This window comes from Fistularia commersonii, chromosome 8 (genome assembly GCF_037954325.1).
Source record: "Fistularia commersonii isolate RoL2024-O1a breed Wild chromosome 8, RoL_Fcom_v1.0, whole genome shotgun sequence".
Classification (NCBI taxonomy): domain Eukaryota; kingdom Metazoa; phylum Chordata; class Actinopteri; order Syngnathiformes; family Fistulariidae; genus Fistularia; species Fistularia commersonii.
In genome coordinates this window covers 4,936,214-4,949,188 of record NC_141291.1, presented here as the reverse complement: position 1 = coordinate 4,949,188, position 12,975 = coordinate 4,936,214, and the positions used below count along the sequence as shown (strand labels likewise).

Genomic DNA, 12,975 nt, shown 5'->3' with positions numbered 1-12,975 from the left:
CGGAGAAATTGACAATAAAGTTGACTGACTTTTTTCGTTTTAGGAAAACCAGTTTGTTTGACACCAGTGTTGCAGTGGTTTGCACTTCAGCCCCACAGCACGAAGGACCCTGGTTCGATTCAGACAAGGGGACTTTTCTGTGTGGAGTTTGCGTGTTTTCCCCGTGTCTGCCAGGGTTTCTACCGGTTTCCTCCAAAGTCCAAAAACATGCAGCAGGTTAACTGGAAAAAATTGCCCCGAATGAATGATTTTGTCTGTATATGGTGATTGTGACCAATCTGTCGCTCAAAGGAATGGCCCTGATCCTTCAGGTGTAGGTGGGTCTCTCCTGAGTTGGTGTCTCCTGGTAAAAAAAACATTTTGTCCGAAAATGATTTTTAGGGTTATTGTTTGAGGAATGTCAGTGACCGTTGGGTTAAAGATGTTGAGCTTCACTTTGGGAGCTGAGGAGGATGGAGACAACAAGGACTACAACAAAGATGGCCGCCGCCATGGCTGGAAAAAGAAATATTTGTCACTATTTGAATAACTTAGTCTAACAACACTGACAAAAAAGGGTACATATTTATTCATATTTTAATGATCTTATTCAAATAATTAATTATAAAAAAGAAAGATATCGACTTTATCTCTGCAGGCTGCTATGAATCCCAGCAGGGTGAAATTCCCTTCCCGGGCCTCGGGGTCACTCTGGTTCCAATCAAACGGGTTTTTGTCATCTCCTTCCTGCTCCCCCTGCTGTGGTTCACTGCTGTGCACGTGTGTGTGTGTGTGTGTGTGTGTGTTTGTGTGTGTGTGTGTGTGTGAGAGAGAGAGGGAGAGAGAGAGAGAGGTAATCAGCAGTAAGTGGTGTGTGTTTCTGGACGGAGACGATCAGCCGCCTGCAGCCGATCAATAGGACGATCAATACGGGGAATGGACGGGGATCTAACAGGTCATTATCTGTGCATGTGTATGTGTGTGTGTGTATGTGCGCGTGTACGTGCGTGTGTGTGTGTGTGTGTAAAGGGGTTGTTTATGCAAACTTGCGAGTTTGACTGGACCGTGAACTCTCAACTTCTCAGACTTTTTAAAGTGAACAAAAAAGTTTTGGTGGGGTGAAACTTTGGCCAACACACACTCACACACACACACAATCTGAGACACACACACTCACATCATTTGGTCAAATTATCTGTAAGGAGTAAATATTTAAAACCGTGTCTCACAGTTTGCCGGGTGTGTGCTTGTCATTTTCTGTAAACGGAGACAAAGTGTACGGTCAGTGTGTGTGTGTGTGTGTGTGTGTGTGTGTGCCTCAGATCGTCTTCCCAACTCACTTAGAGTCGAAACTAAATCCTTGCAGAAATGAGATTATGATGGAGGGCGTTGGTGATGATGTCACATCCCATTTCTCCCTTCGTTAATGTTGCCCAGCTGGGGTTACCTCCGCCCACACACCCATCTTTTTTAATACGCAGACATTTTATGCAGCCACTTAATCCTGATGCATGATGAGGTCCACGCGAAGGCGCGTGCGTGTGTGTGTGTGTGTGTGCGCGCGCTGCATTCAGGGACCCTGAAGATCAGTCGATGGCACTAGTGAGCAGTTCTGAAGGCAGCTCAGGCCCCTATTGATTTCCAATCCTCATCCCGGGGCTAATAAAGTGCTCGTGTTCCCCCGCAGGCCCGCCGTTTCCATCTCGTCGGCATGTTAACGGGACAATCATCCGCCGTCCACCATTCGCCATCCGGACTCGTCTGGATGCTGATAAGGCAGACTCTTCATCGGTGACCTTTGACCTCCGGAAGGCCACGCCTCCTCTGACTGTCACATCACCACGACGTATCACGGAAAAACTCGGCTACAACAAATAGGTGTCATTTTTCTCTGATTTTTTTGTGGAATACACCTGAACGCACCACCACTGGTGTCTTCCAAGTCTCATATTTCGGGTAATTTCTTTCTGATTTCCAGGGTCATCTAATGAAATTCAAATTTTGAGTCCATTTTAAGCAGGGGCTATCGAACGTTTAAAAATGTAATGAGATGAGATGAGAACAACTTTATTAATCCCGAAGGAAATTGTTGTGCCAGAGTTTCAAGTAAAAACAGAACAGTAATAGACAATAGTGGAAAGGAGGAAGAATAAGAAATATAATGAAATATAAATTGTCTTAGCTGTTAGCTGTAACTACAAAGATTGAACGTAATCAGGTTAATTCATTGATTAATTCATTTTGACCTCACCTCGCTTGTTTTCCTGTCTTTTTTTTTTTAAATGTCAATTTACTGGTAAAAATAATAACCTAGCTTAGCACGGAGATGGGAAACTGATAGCTTAGCATAACAGGGAGAAAGGAAGCAGGCGAAAATGTCAGAGTCTCTGTTTGTGAGCTACTTTCCAGGAACCTGCGGACACCCGGGGCGTTCAGGAACCCGCGTAGCTTTTCAAACGGATGTGCGGCGCTCCTCAGCTGCAGTCACAGATGCAGCGGACGAACGTGTGAGTGTCTCATCGATCAGCTGCTGGGAATCGAACAGCTGCTGTCAGTGTAAGTGAATTAAAGTGACACGAGAACACTAAAAGTGTGTGTGTGTGTGTGTGTGTGTGGGGCCTCCAGGGTCCAATGAAGGGGGAGGTTGCATGTGGGGCTGCCAGGGGGAGGGTTGATCAGGGGGAGGGAGGAGGACCATCGCAGCGGAGATGCTCTCACTCCGGCTCTCGCCTCACACAGACGTGCACGACGGGACGCTCGGACGGAGCCGGAGCTCTTATTTTGAAATTCAACCTCTTGTGCGGTGATATTTTATTCTGAAGGGGGGGAAAAAAAAGCAGAAAGAAAACACTTTTCCCTTTTTCAATTTTTTTTTTTTTGGGGGGGGGGGGGATTTGTGTTGAAAAGAAGGGGTTGTCAAACTCTCCAGTGATGATGTTGGTCCTTGGCGTCGTCATGGCGATGATGGTCACCGCGGCCAGCGGAGCACGCGTGATCAGCGGTAAGGCATGAAAGTTCATCTTTAGAAGCAAGTTAGGGGTTAGATTTTAAAAAAAAAAGGACAACTGATAAAATATGACCTAAAATATCAGATTAAACCAAATGTTTGTATATTTTATTTCAGAAAAGGAACTGAACAAGATTTATTTAACACACACACACACACACCCCTCTCCCACTCGCTGAAGTGATTCCACAGGAAGTGAGACGCTGTGTGACAGGAAACACGCTTCGGGTTCCCTTTAAATTTGTGTTTCAACATCAGGGTGTCCATTCACAGCAGCTCCTCTATCTATTTATCTATACATTTATTTATAGAGAGATAGATATCACATATATTGCTCTTATATAAACATAAATATATACACAGAAATATACTTACCTATGCATTTATATATGTATGAATAGAGTATGAATAGAGATACTATATATATACATATGTGTGTGTCCATATATATATTTTTTTTTTTAAATATATATTTTATATATATTCATAAAGAGAGAGAAACTTTTTAAATATTTAATTCAAAAAAGGTTTCACCCACACACTGTCCGTCATAAACGGGTACGAATGTGTGTGTATGTCTCTATGTATTTATGTATGTACATATATGTACGTATATGTATGTGAGAGATGAGATGAGATGAGAACAACTTTATTAATCCTGAAGGAAATTGTTGTGCCAGAGTATATATATATGTGTGTGTGTGTTGTGTGTGTATATATATATATGTAAATATATGTAAATATATGTAAATATATAGAGAGATATATGCATACATATATATAAAAGGTTTTAAAGTGTTATTTGTCTCCTTGATGCATAAACCGAGAATGATCCTTTATAATTGTCCTTATAATTCTTTTTGATGAGAAGAAGGCCTTTGTGATTCCATATCTTTTTAATCTTCTAAAAAAATGTATCTGGTTTCCGGCGAATTGAACATCTTTACGTTTTTCTGAACGCAGCGCCTCCAACTTCCAGGCTACAGATGACACTTAATGTTTAAAACATCTAAATCTGTCCGACATCAAACATATATTTTCGTTTGTGTTGGCGTGTGTGTTTAGCTTGTATTCCTACTTAATAGCTGTAGGTGTTTTCTCACATTGAATTGACTGGACTGATAAATTTTTATTATTATTATTTTATTTCTTTATGCACAAACCTGTTTCAATAATTCTCTTCCCGCTGAAAGACATTCGCCGAGCGGACGGTGAACACACCGCCTCCGGCCCTTCGGAGCCCAGACTGAAAATGAGTCTGGGAATAAAATAGTTTTCTCATTAAAATGTTAATTAGAATAAATGTGTCCAGTGAGCGGGCAAAAGAGTTTCATCTTTGAAATGAAAGCAAACGTAAAGGGACGTCCAAACGCCGACGTCTTCAAACAGTAAAAGCGCCTGGAGACTCAATAATACTCCAAATCTTTGAGGGAAACCTTCTTCACGGTTAAAGTCGGATATGAGGGAACTCTAAAATCGGGGCTAATCGGCTTTTTTTGGGGCTCCCAGTTGATCTGCGCTTTTGATGTCACTTGGTTTTCGTCACGATGCTTTTTATTAGTGACATTGTAACTGTGATGAATCCCTAATAACACGTTACAACGCTGGAGGATTGAAGTCATTCATTTGCATTAAAACTAAGGGAAACTAAAGTCTGGCATTTCCATACTCTATATTCCTAATAGTAACACTAAATAAAAGTCATAAACATTGTAACTATTACTAATATCATTATTATTATTGTTGTTGTTCCATTACATATTACATAACATTAATAATGACTGTTATAATGATGTTCTCTTATAATCATTGGTACTACTACTAAAAATTACAATTACAATAATCATAATAATAATAATAGTGATATTTATTGAATAGATTCAAAATTAAATATATCACATTAATAGTAATGATTTTGTTAATGTTTGTTGATATTAACAATCATAATAATGTAGCATTTGTAAGTAGTAGTAGTCGCAGTCGTGGTATTGATAACAATGATAATAAAAATATTAATAATATAGTATTAGGTTGAAGTAGCAGTAATAGTAGTGGTAGTATTAATAGCAATAATAATAACAATTATAATGGTTACTACTACTAACAATAATAATAAATTATAATTATAATAATATAGCAGTCTTAGCTGCAGTGGTTATAATGATGATGGTGATGATAATAATAGTATTAATGATAATATATTGAAAACGATAATATCAGATATTAGATATATTACAATAATAATGATTGTGATAATGTTATACTGGTAATAGAATTGAGCAGAATATTCCTTTAATAAGCCCATAGTGGGGAAATTTCAGTTTCACACAGCAGAAAGTGGATAGTGCAGTTGCGGTAGTTTATAATAATGTGCAGCAGTTAAGATATAAATATCAGAAAGAATCTAAAAATGCACAATAACATAAAAAAGAATTATTTAAAAATATAAAAATATTATTGATATTGCTACATAATAATAACAGTAATGATAATAATAAAAGTATCATAATTATATAATAATAATAATGACGATAATGATGGAAAAAGCTGAAAAGTCCTCAAAAGGTTACTGAGTGTATTTTCATTTGAGATTTTTCGGAAAAAAACCCAAACCAAACCCATTGTTCATCCCTCACCTGCTCAGTCTGATAAATCAATTTAATGCTTTTTTTCCCTTAAAGGCAGCCGTCGGCTCTTTACCTCCCGCCTTCAACTTTCTATTTGCATTTTTTTTTTCTTGCTGATTTTCAGGAAATTTCCGTCCAATCCAATCCTGGCGCTCGTCCAGGGTTGGTTTTAGGAAAGACCAGATGAGTTCGCCTGGGGGCGGGAGGGGGCAGAGAAAACAGAAATAGACCCTTAAAATAAATACATAGATGCTTGTGAATGCCTCCACCCCTAAAAACACATGTGTGTGTGTGTGTGTGTGCGCATCTGTGTGCGTGCATGTGTGTGATCATGCTATGATTCAGTGTGTCTGAGTTTCCTGCCGATGAAGCTGAAATATATGGACTCCTTTAGTGTCTTTAACAGCAAAGTGATGATGGTGCAGAAGAACCGGCTAATCACCTAAAGTAGCTCTCAGACTGCTGTGTGTGTGTGTGTGTGTGTGTTCAGCAGACTGCCTATTAATCACTGCAGATGTTCCCTTGGGATTCTTTAAACACACACACTGTCTTTTACTCAGGTTTTTTTTTTTTTTATTAGTTAAGGTTTTTCTCAACTGATCCAAGATAAAGCATTGTGACGGAGCTTCTATGACGTCACTTTGCAGGTCAGTCCTGTCAGTCAGATGGATGGGCGCGTGTGTGTGTGTGTGTGTGTGTGTGTGTGTGTGTATGTGTGTGTGTGTTAAATGACGACTGACTGATCGAACGGTCATCAATCTGTCAGCTTCTGATCACATGTATAACTTTGAAACAGCTGAGGTTGTGCCGGCTCCCCTGTATGTGCGTGCCGATGTCGCCGCAGGTCAGACGGTGTGTGTGGGCGGTCCGGCGCGTCCCTGCTACAAGATGGCCTACTTCCACGACGTCTCCAGCCGCGTCGCATTCTGGGAGGCGCACCGGGTGTGCGAGATGGACGAGGGGTCGCTGCTCAGCATCGAGAGCGGCGAGGAGCAGCGGGATGTGGAGACGCTGCTGCAGGTCAGAGGAGCGATGCCACTTCCTGTTCCTCCTCCTGCTGGGTGTCCACACCTGCTCACCGTTCCTCCTCCGCCCTCTAGGAGCTGCACTCGGGTGCCGGGGGCGGAGCCGGCGGCGGCGGTATCTCAGACGGGGACTTCTGGATCGGACTGACCCGGGCCTCAGGGGCCGATCAGAACTCCGTCACTCCCTGTTCGGAGCTTTACCAGTGGACCGACGGCAGCGCGGTGACGTTCAGGTCAGGCGTGACATCAGCGTGACCTCCCTGTGGGGTCGGCATGTCGGCATGATGTCATTTGGGCGATATCACAGCGCTGCGTCCTAAAAATGATGGCGATGTGATGTCGTTCTGGGTTCATTGTGATGTCACGGCGGAGAAGTTACAGCTCTGCATCCCAAAAATGGATTAAGTGGAAAAGTGGATTAAAAAGGCCGTCACAATGTCAGTGTGAACGCATTCATTGTTCACTCTGTCACGGGGGCGAAGTCACAGCAGTTGCAGCACTGGCTATGATGTCATCATGATGTCACAGCACTGTCTATGAGGGTTAACAATGATGTCATCATGATGTCACAGCAGTGGCTATGAGGGTTAACAATGATGTCATCATGATGTCACAGCAGTGGCTATGAGCGTTATGATGTCATCGTGATATCACAGCACTTGCTATGAGGGTTAACAATGTCATCATGATGTCACAACACTGACTATGAGAGTTAACAATGATGTCATCACAATGTCACAGCACTGGCTATGAGAGTTACCAATGATGTCATCACGATGTCACAGCACTGGCTATGAGGGTTAACAATGATTTCATCATGAAATCAGCATGATGCTACAACAATGGCTATGAGGGTTAACAATGTGTCATCATGATGTCACAACATCGGCTACGATGTCATCATGATGCCAGCATGTCATTCATTGTCCGCCGTGCTGTCCGCGGGGTGACGGCCCCGGCTTGTTGTCCTAACGCTTATATCATCATGACGTGAGGAATACGTGTCAACGCTGACATATATTTCGCTCAGCGAGAGCAGATGGTGATTTTTTTTTTTTTTTTTTCTCCAACATGCATCTCTCCATTGTTTTAGGCGACAGATACAGAGATGCTAAGCTAACGACTATTGGACTATTGAGCGCACCTGAACATAAGCCCCACTGGCTAAAAATAAACAAGTAAATATATATGTACATATAGAGGCCGCATTGGTCTATAAGCCACAGGCGTCCACATTGTAACATCCATATTTACACAGAAAGATATTAAACAGATATTTTTTTGAAACTTAATTAAATGCGGTAACATCCACAAATATGTACTTTTGTCCGAACAGTGCACGGCTGATGAAAAAGATTAATGATAAATAACACAAGGAAAATTCCATCCATTTTCTATCCCAGCCGATCGCTATCATTTCATCGACCCGAAGTGACGAGGCTAAATATTTTGGCGCCACGATGCTTGTTAGCCTCATAAATTAGCAGCATTGTCTTTTAAGCCGCAGTGTGAAAAAAGTACTGGCTTATAGTCCGGAAATTGCAGTGCAGTATCTTGCAGGCTCTATTTCAAACCGTCCCTCCCTCGGGGCGACAGCAACTCAAGCGGCCACCAGAAGGAGTCCAGTTCCCACTGGATTTCGGGTGATTTCGTTTATCAACGTGAACTTCCTGGAGAGCCCTGTCTCAGCAGTGCTGTCAACGTAGTTTTAACGATAATGGCAAGGTTGATGATGATGATGATGATGATGATGCTGCAGGAACTGGTACACCGACGAGCCGTCCTGCGGCGGGGAGGCCTGCGTCGTCATGTACCATCAGCTCACCGCGGTCCCCGGCCTCGGCGGGGCTTATCTCTACAAATGGAACGACGACCGCTGCAACATGAAGCACAATTTCATCTGCAAATACGAGCCGGGTAGGGTCCGAGACCCGCGGGTCCTCGCTCCTCTTCCGCGTCAAATCACGTTCGGTCTCACCTGAGGGGATCGTTTTCCTTTCTTTTCCTTGCAGAGGGTCAACTGGATAAAAAAAACGGCAGCGTATCGAGGGGGCGGGTCACAGGTGAAGGAGACGAACTTTTTGGACTTGAATTTGTACGTAGAGAAGGTATCCAAAAACAAGCCGTACATCCACGGCATAGTTGAATAGCATTTATAAAGATAAACTAAAGAAAAAACGTGGGCATGTGTCGTGTGTATTCAGTATTGTGTATTCAATATTCAGTTGTGTATTCAGAGGTCACGCAGGACAACGTGGTGGTGAAGCCAGTGGGCAGTGAGGATCCTCCTGTTGTCACCGTCACCGCAGCTTCAGGTTCAAAACGTCTTCCCATTCTCCGTTGTGTTTGCCGAACCTTCGTAAATGTTACCTTCTGGGATTTCGTTCAGAAAGTCAGGGTTCTGCTCCGACCTTTCAAGAATGTTCTGAATGAACCTCAAGGTCGTATTTCCTCGGGCCGTCTCTATTTTTGAGTACACGGACGCAAGTGATGGGTTAAATAATAATTATGAAAATAAAACAATTTTTTTATTTATGTATGATTTGAAAAAAATACATAATTTTTTGTAAGTTTTCAAAATATGAGAAAAAAATCCAGCCGAGAAATATAATTAAACAATATAATTGAAAATAAATTTGCTTATTAAAATAAAAAGGACTTCATCATAATTATTACCTAGAGAAAATGAACCAACACACAGTCAAACAAAAAACCTTTATTTCATAAAATCAAATCCAATGAACGCATTAAAATAACATGCCATTTTCATAGATAAAACATGAAAAGATAAAAAATAGATACAATTATATATGTAATCAAATTCAGTCCGTCAGAGTCAAATTCAAAATATTTATAATTCTTTGTGGATACAATATAAAAAAATAAGAGTAAATTAGTTTATATACAAATACAATACATTGAATTGGTTGATACAGTCATTAGAAGTAAGTAAGATAAGTATGTATAAAACAATTAAAAAATGTATTACATACAATTCAAGTCAGTTTATTCAGTCATGATGTTTTTGTGGATACAATCAAGAGTCTGCAGAGTGGAATTGAACCTTTATTCTGAAGGAACAACAACGTTGCATTTATTTATTTTATGTCTTATTATGACCTTTTATTATATCATTTCATAAATAGAACTTTGAACTCTAGAAGTATAATTAGTTTATAGATAGTCTGCTGTTGCTTGGAAGACCGAGCAACCTGATTCAGGCCCCCAGTTTAAACAAACTATCGATTTATACACAAGCAAGATGAGGAACAACATACATTTTATATTTAAATTGTTTCACCTTTTCTTTATTCCTGACTAAAAAAAAATGATCAAAACTGAGTTCATCTTATCTTATTAGTATTCGAAATTTGATTTACTTATATTGGCCTTGGAGTTTCATTTCTTTAGAAGCGTTCTTTGATCGAAGCTCAGTAATATTCTATGAATAAAATCATGAATAAAAGCTGTGATTGTGACCTCATTTCCCGCCAGGCATGCTGATGCTGTACGTGATTCTCCCCACCATCCCGCTGCTGCTGCTCATCCTGGTGGCTGCAGGGACGTGTTGTGTCCAGATGCTCAGTGGCAGGTAGGAGGACTCATCATAAAATTGATATTATAATGCTCCTTGTGTGTGTGTGTGTGTGCACATGTGCTTACTCAGTGATTATAACCAGTCAAACACTTCCATGTCTTGTTAACAAGAGTTGATTTACAGCAGCCTCTGGCTCAGTGCCTGTGTGTGTGTGTGTGTGTGTGTGTGTGTGTGTGTGTGTGTGTGTGTGTGTGTGTGTGTGTGTGTGTGTGCGAGTGTGTTTGCATACCTGGCATCAGTTCAGGTGTTTCTGCTGAGGTGGGCTCTTCTTCTTGTTGCCAGGTTGGAGAGAAGCTGCAGCCTGTTTGTCTTATCAAGGATTTCCTTTTTATTTATTTTTTTATTTTCTTAAATTGTTTCTGATGGAAAACATTACATCTCAGTGCGTTTATAAATAAATCACATTGATGAATGTATTAAAAATAATAACGTTAATAGCATTAATCAAACATTTCCTAGCGGTTTTCAAATAATTCTACATTATTACATTTGCAATATCACTACTATTACCACTATTGGTAAAAATTTCTAATATTGGTTGGTAATTTTTTTTTTTTTTTTTGGTAATATTGTGCTCTTACTTTCTCTAAAGTAAAACTAATAACTATCATGGTCTTATATCAAGGATCTGCCAATTTTGACTTTTATTACCTAATTTTATATTTTAACAATAATAATAATAATATCAAGTAGTAGTTGGACAATTTTTCTAATTTTGTATTATTACTTTTTGCCACGATAACAATATTAATAACGATAATTAGTAGTTGTTTCTCCACTTTGTCACTTTCAATGTTTCTTTTAAATCTATATTTTTAATAATTGTGTGTATGATGTCCTTGATTGACGAGTATGGCGCCTTTCATAAAATTTATTTTTATTATTATTATTATCATTATTATTATTATGGAAGGTACTGAAAATTATCCAATACATTTTTGCTGATTTTATACTGTTACTTTTGATTAACTGTATTTTTTGGACTATTGAGTCCACCTGAATATAAGCCGCACCGACTAAAAATAAGCAAATAAATATATGTGTACATATACAGGCCGCACTTGTCTATAAGCCGCATGTGTTCATGTTGTAACGTGAGATATTTACACAGAAACTTTTTTTTATGCATACCGGTAAGATCCACAAATATGAACTGGATTTTTTTCTTTCTTTCTGAATGGTGCCTAATGAAAAAGATCAATAATAAATAACACTGGAAAAGTCCATCAATCCATCGATTTTCTATCCCCACTTTTTCCTACTCCAGCTATTTTGGTCTTCCTCCTGCGCACTTAAACCATTATTGTCTTCTTCGCCGTCGGAATTCTACAGCCTCGGAATTTCATTGGTCCGATGTGACAAAGCCAAATATTTTGGCGGCATCAATGTTTAAGCCGCAGTGTTCAAAGCGTGTGCAAAAAGCAGAAAAAAAAGCGTCAATAATAATAATAATAAAAGTATTTGTTGCATATTTGAACGCATCTATTTGCCCACTCTCCCCACAGTCAGCCCCGCACTAAGACCGCCGTCAACCAATCAAATCTCTGGATCTCAAGAACGCCCAAAGCTAGCGGCATGGAGGTGTGACGTCATCCCGAACATCGCAGACGCCAAACCAGATGGATGACATCATCGCATAGCTCAGCCAATCACCGTCATCCTCATCTCGGCGTGCAAAGCGGGCGGCCCCGTGAGGCCCGAAGCTGTCGTGCGGCTTCCCGTGTGTTTTCTCCACTCATCCTCCTTCCCTTCTTCCTTCCCTTCATCCCCCTTTCTTCTTCTCTCCCTCGCGCGGCCGTGAAGCGTGATTATGGTGAATGCGGAGGAAGCGATTAGCAGCCGACAGGAAATGAAGCGACCCGCGGGGCGGGACCAGCGTTTGATTTCAGCCTTTCATGAGAGGAGATGATTTCATGAAATCCAGAGATGATATGATGGTTGCTCGACGTTTCCCTCCCGCAGCCTCGAACCGTCACAAACCCCTTTTGATTGGCGGTGCACGCACGGTGCACGCTAGCGCCCCCTGCCTGTCCGGAGCTGGAACGACCACGACCCCAACTGGAAAATCACCTTTCTCGGCTAAAAACGCCGCCGCGTTACCGCATCCATGTTTATTTATCTATATTTTTTTGCAAATGAGGTTATTTCATCATTAACCTGTCGCAGAGTGAATTGTAATTATTTTTTGTTTTTCATCATTTACTCAGCTATACCGTAATTGACCTTATTGGACCGCATTAGTTGAGTTTCCACGACGCCCTTTTCAATAAACATGCCGCTGTAACGCCGACCCTGCTCATCTGTGTCAGCCACTCAAGAATGAAATTTCATTTTCTAAAGTATGATTTAATCATAGCGGGATATGAGCAGAAAGAAAAAGTGGGTGATTGATTTAAGGATCATTTCAGATCACGAGCAAGACACTGAACTGCTTAGAGCTTTTCTTTTTAAATTTTGCTGCGGTTTTGCTGAATGTGACTTGCTGTCGTCTTTCCTTCTCTTCTACTCACGTATGCGGTCACAGCTGATCGGTCAACATCAGGCCTCTTCCTGTTACATGTGTTTACGTAACATTTCGCCACCATTAATGAAGACGGTGAAGTGACACATTAGAAAGGGAAAGTCGACAGAAAGGCAAACGTTTTTTTTTTTTACTTTGAAAAGCCTGTCGGCAAGTCTTTTGTGGGAAAAAAAAATCATCCCTGAGTAAAAGTCAGAGCGCCCTCTGCTGGACAGTTG

The 12,975-nt window shown here is 40.7% G+C and overlaps 1 protein-coding gene across 2 annotated transcripts; it reads left to right on the top strand.

Annotated features, from left to right (window-relative positions):
• Window positions 1–2,865: 2,865 nt before the first annotated feature.
• chodl (chondrolectin) lies at window positions 2,866–12,509 on the top strand. Of its 2 annotated transcripts, none has more exons than XM_086150310.1 (8): window positions 2,866–2,980; window positions 6,458–6,633; window positions 6,714–6,871; window positions 8,398–8,555; window positions 8,651–8,701; window positions 8,876–8,953; window positions 10,134–10,230; window positions 11,742–12,509. In XM_086150310.1, the coding sequence occupies exons 1-8, from the start codon at window positions 2,911–2,913 to the stop codon at window positions 11,821–11,823; spliced, it is 870 nt and encodes a 289-aa protein (XP_086006436.1). In that variant the 5' UTR covers window positions 2,866–2,910; the 3' UTR covers window positions 11,824–12,509. The 2 variants fall into 2 exon arrangements, with proteins under 2 accessions (XP_086006436.1, XP_086006435.1); XM_086150309.1 differs by having other exon boundaries at window positions 8,864–8,953.
• The last annotated feature ends 466 nt before the right edge of the window (window positions 12,510–12,975 follow it).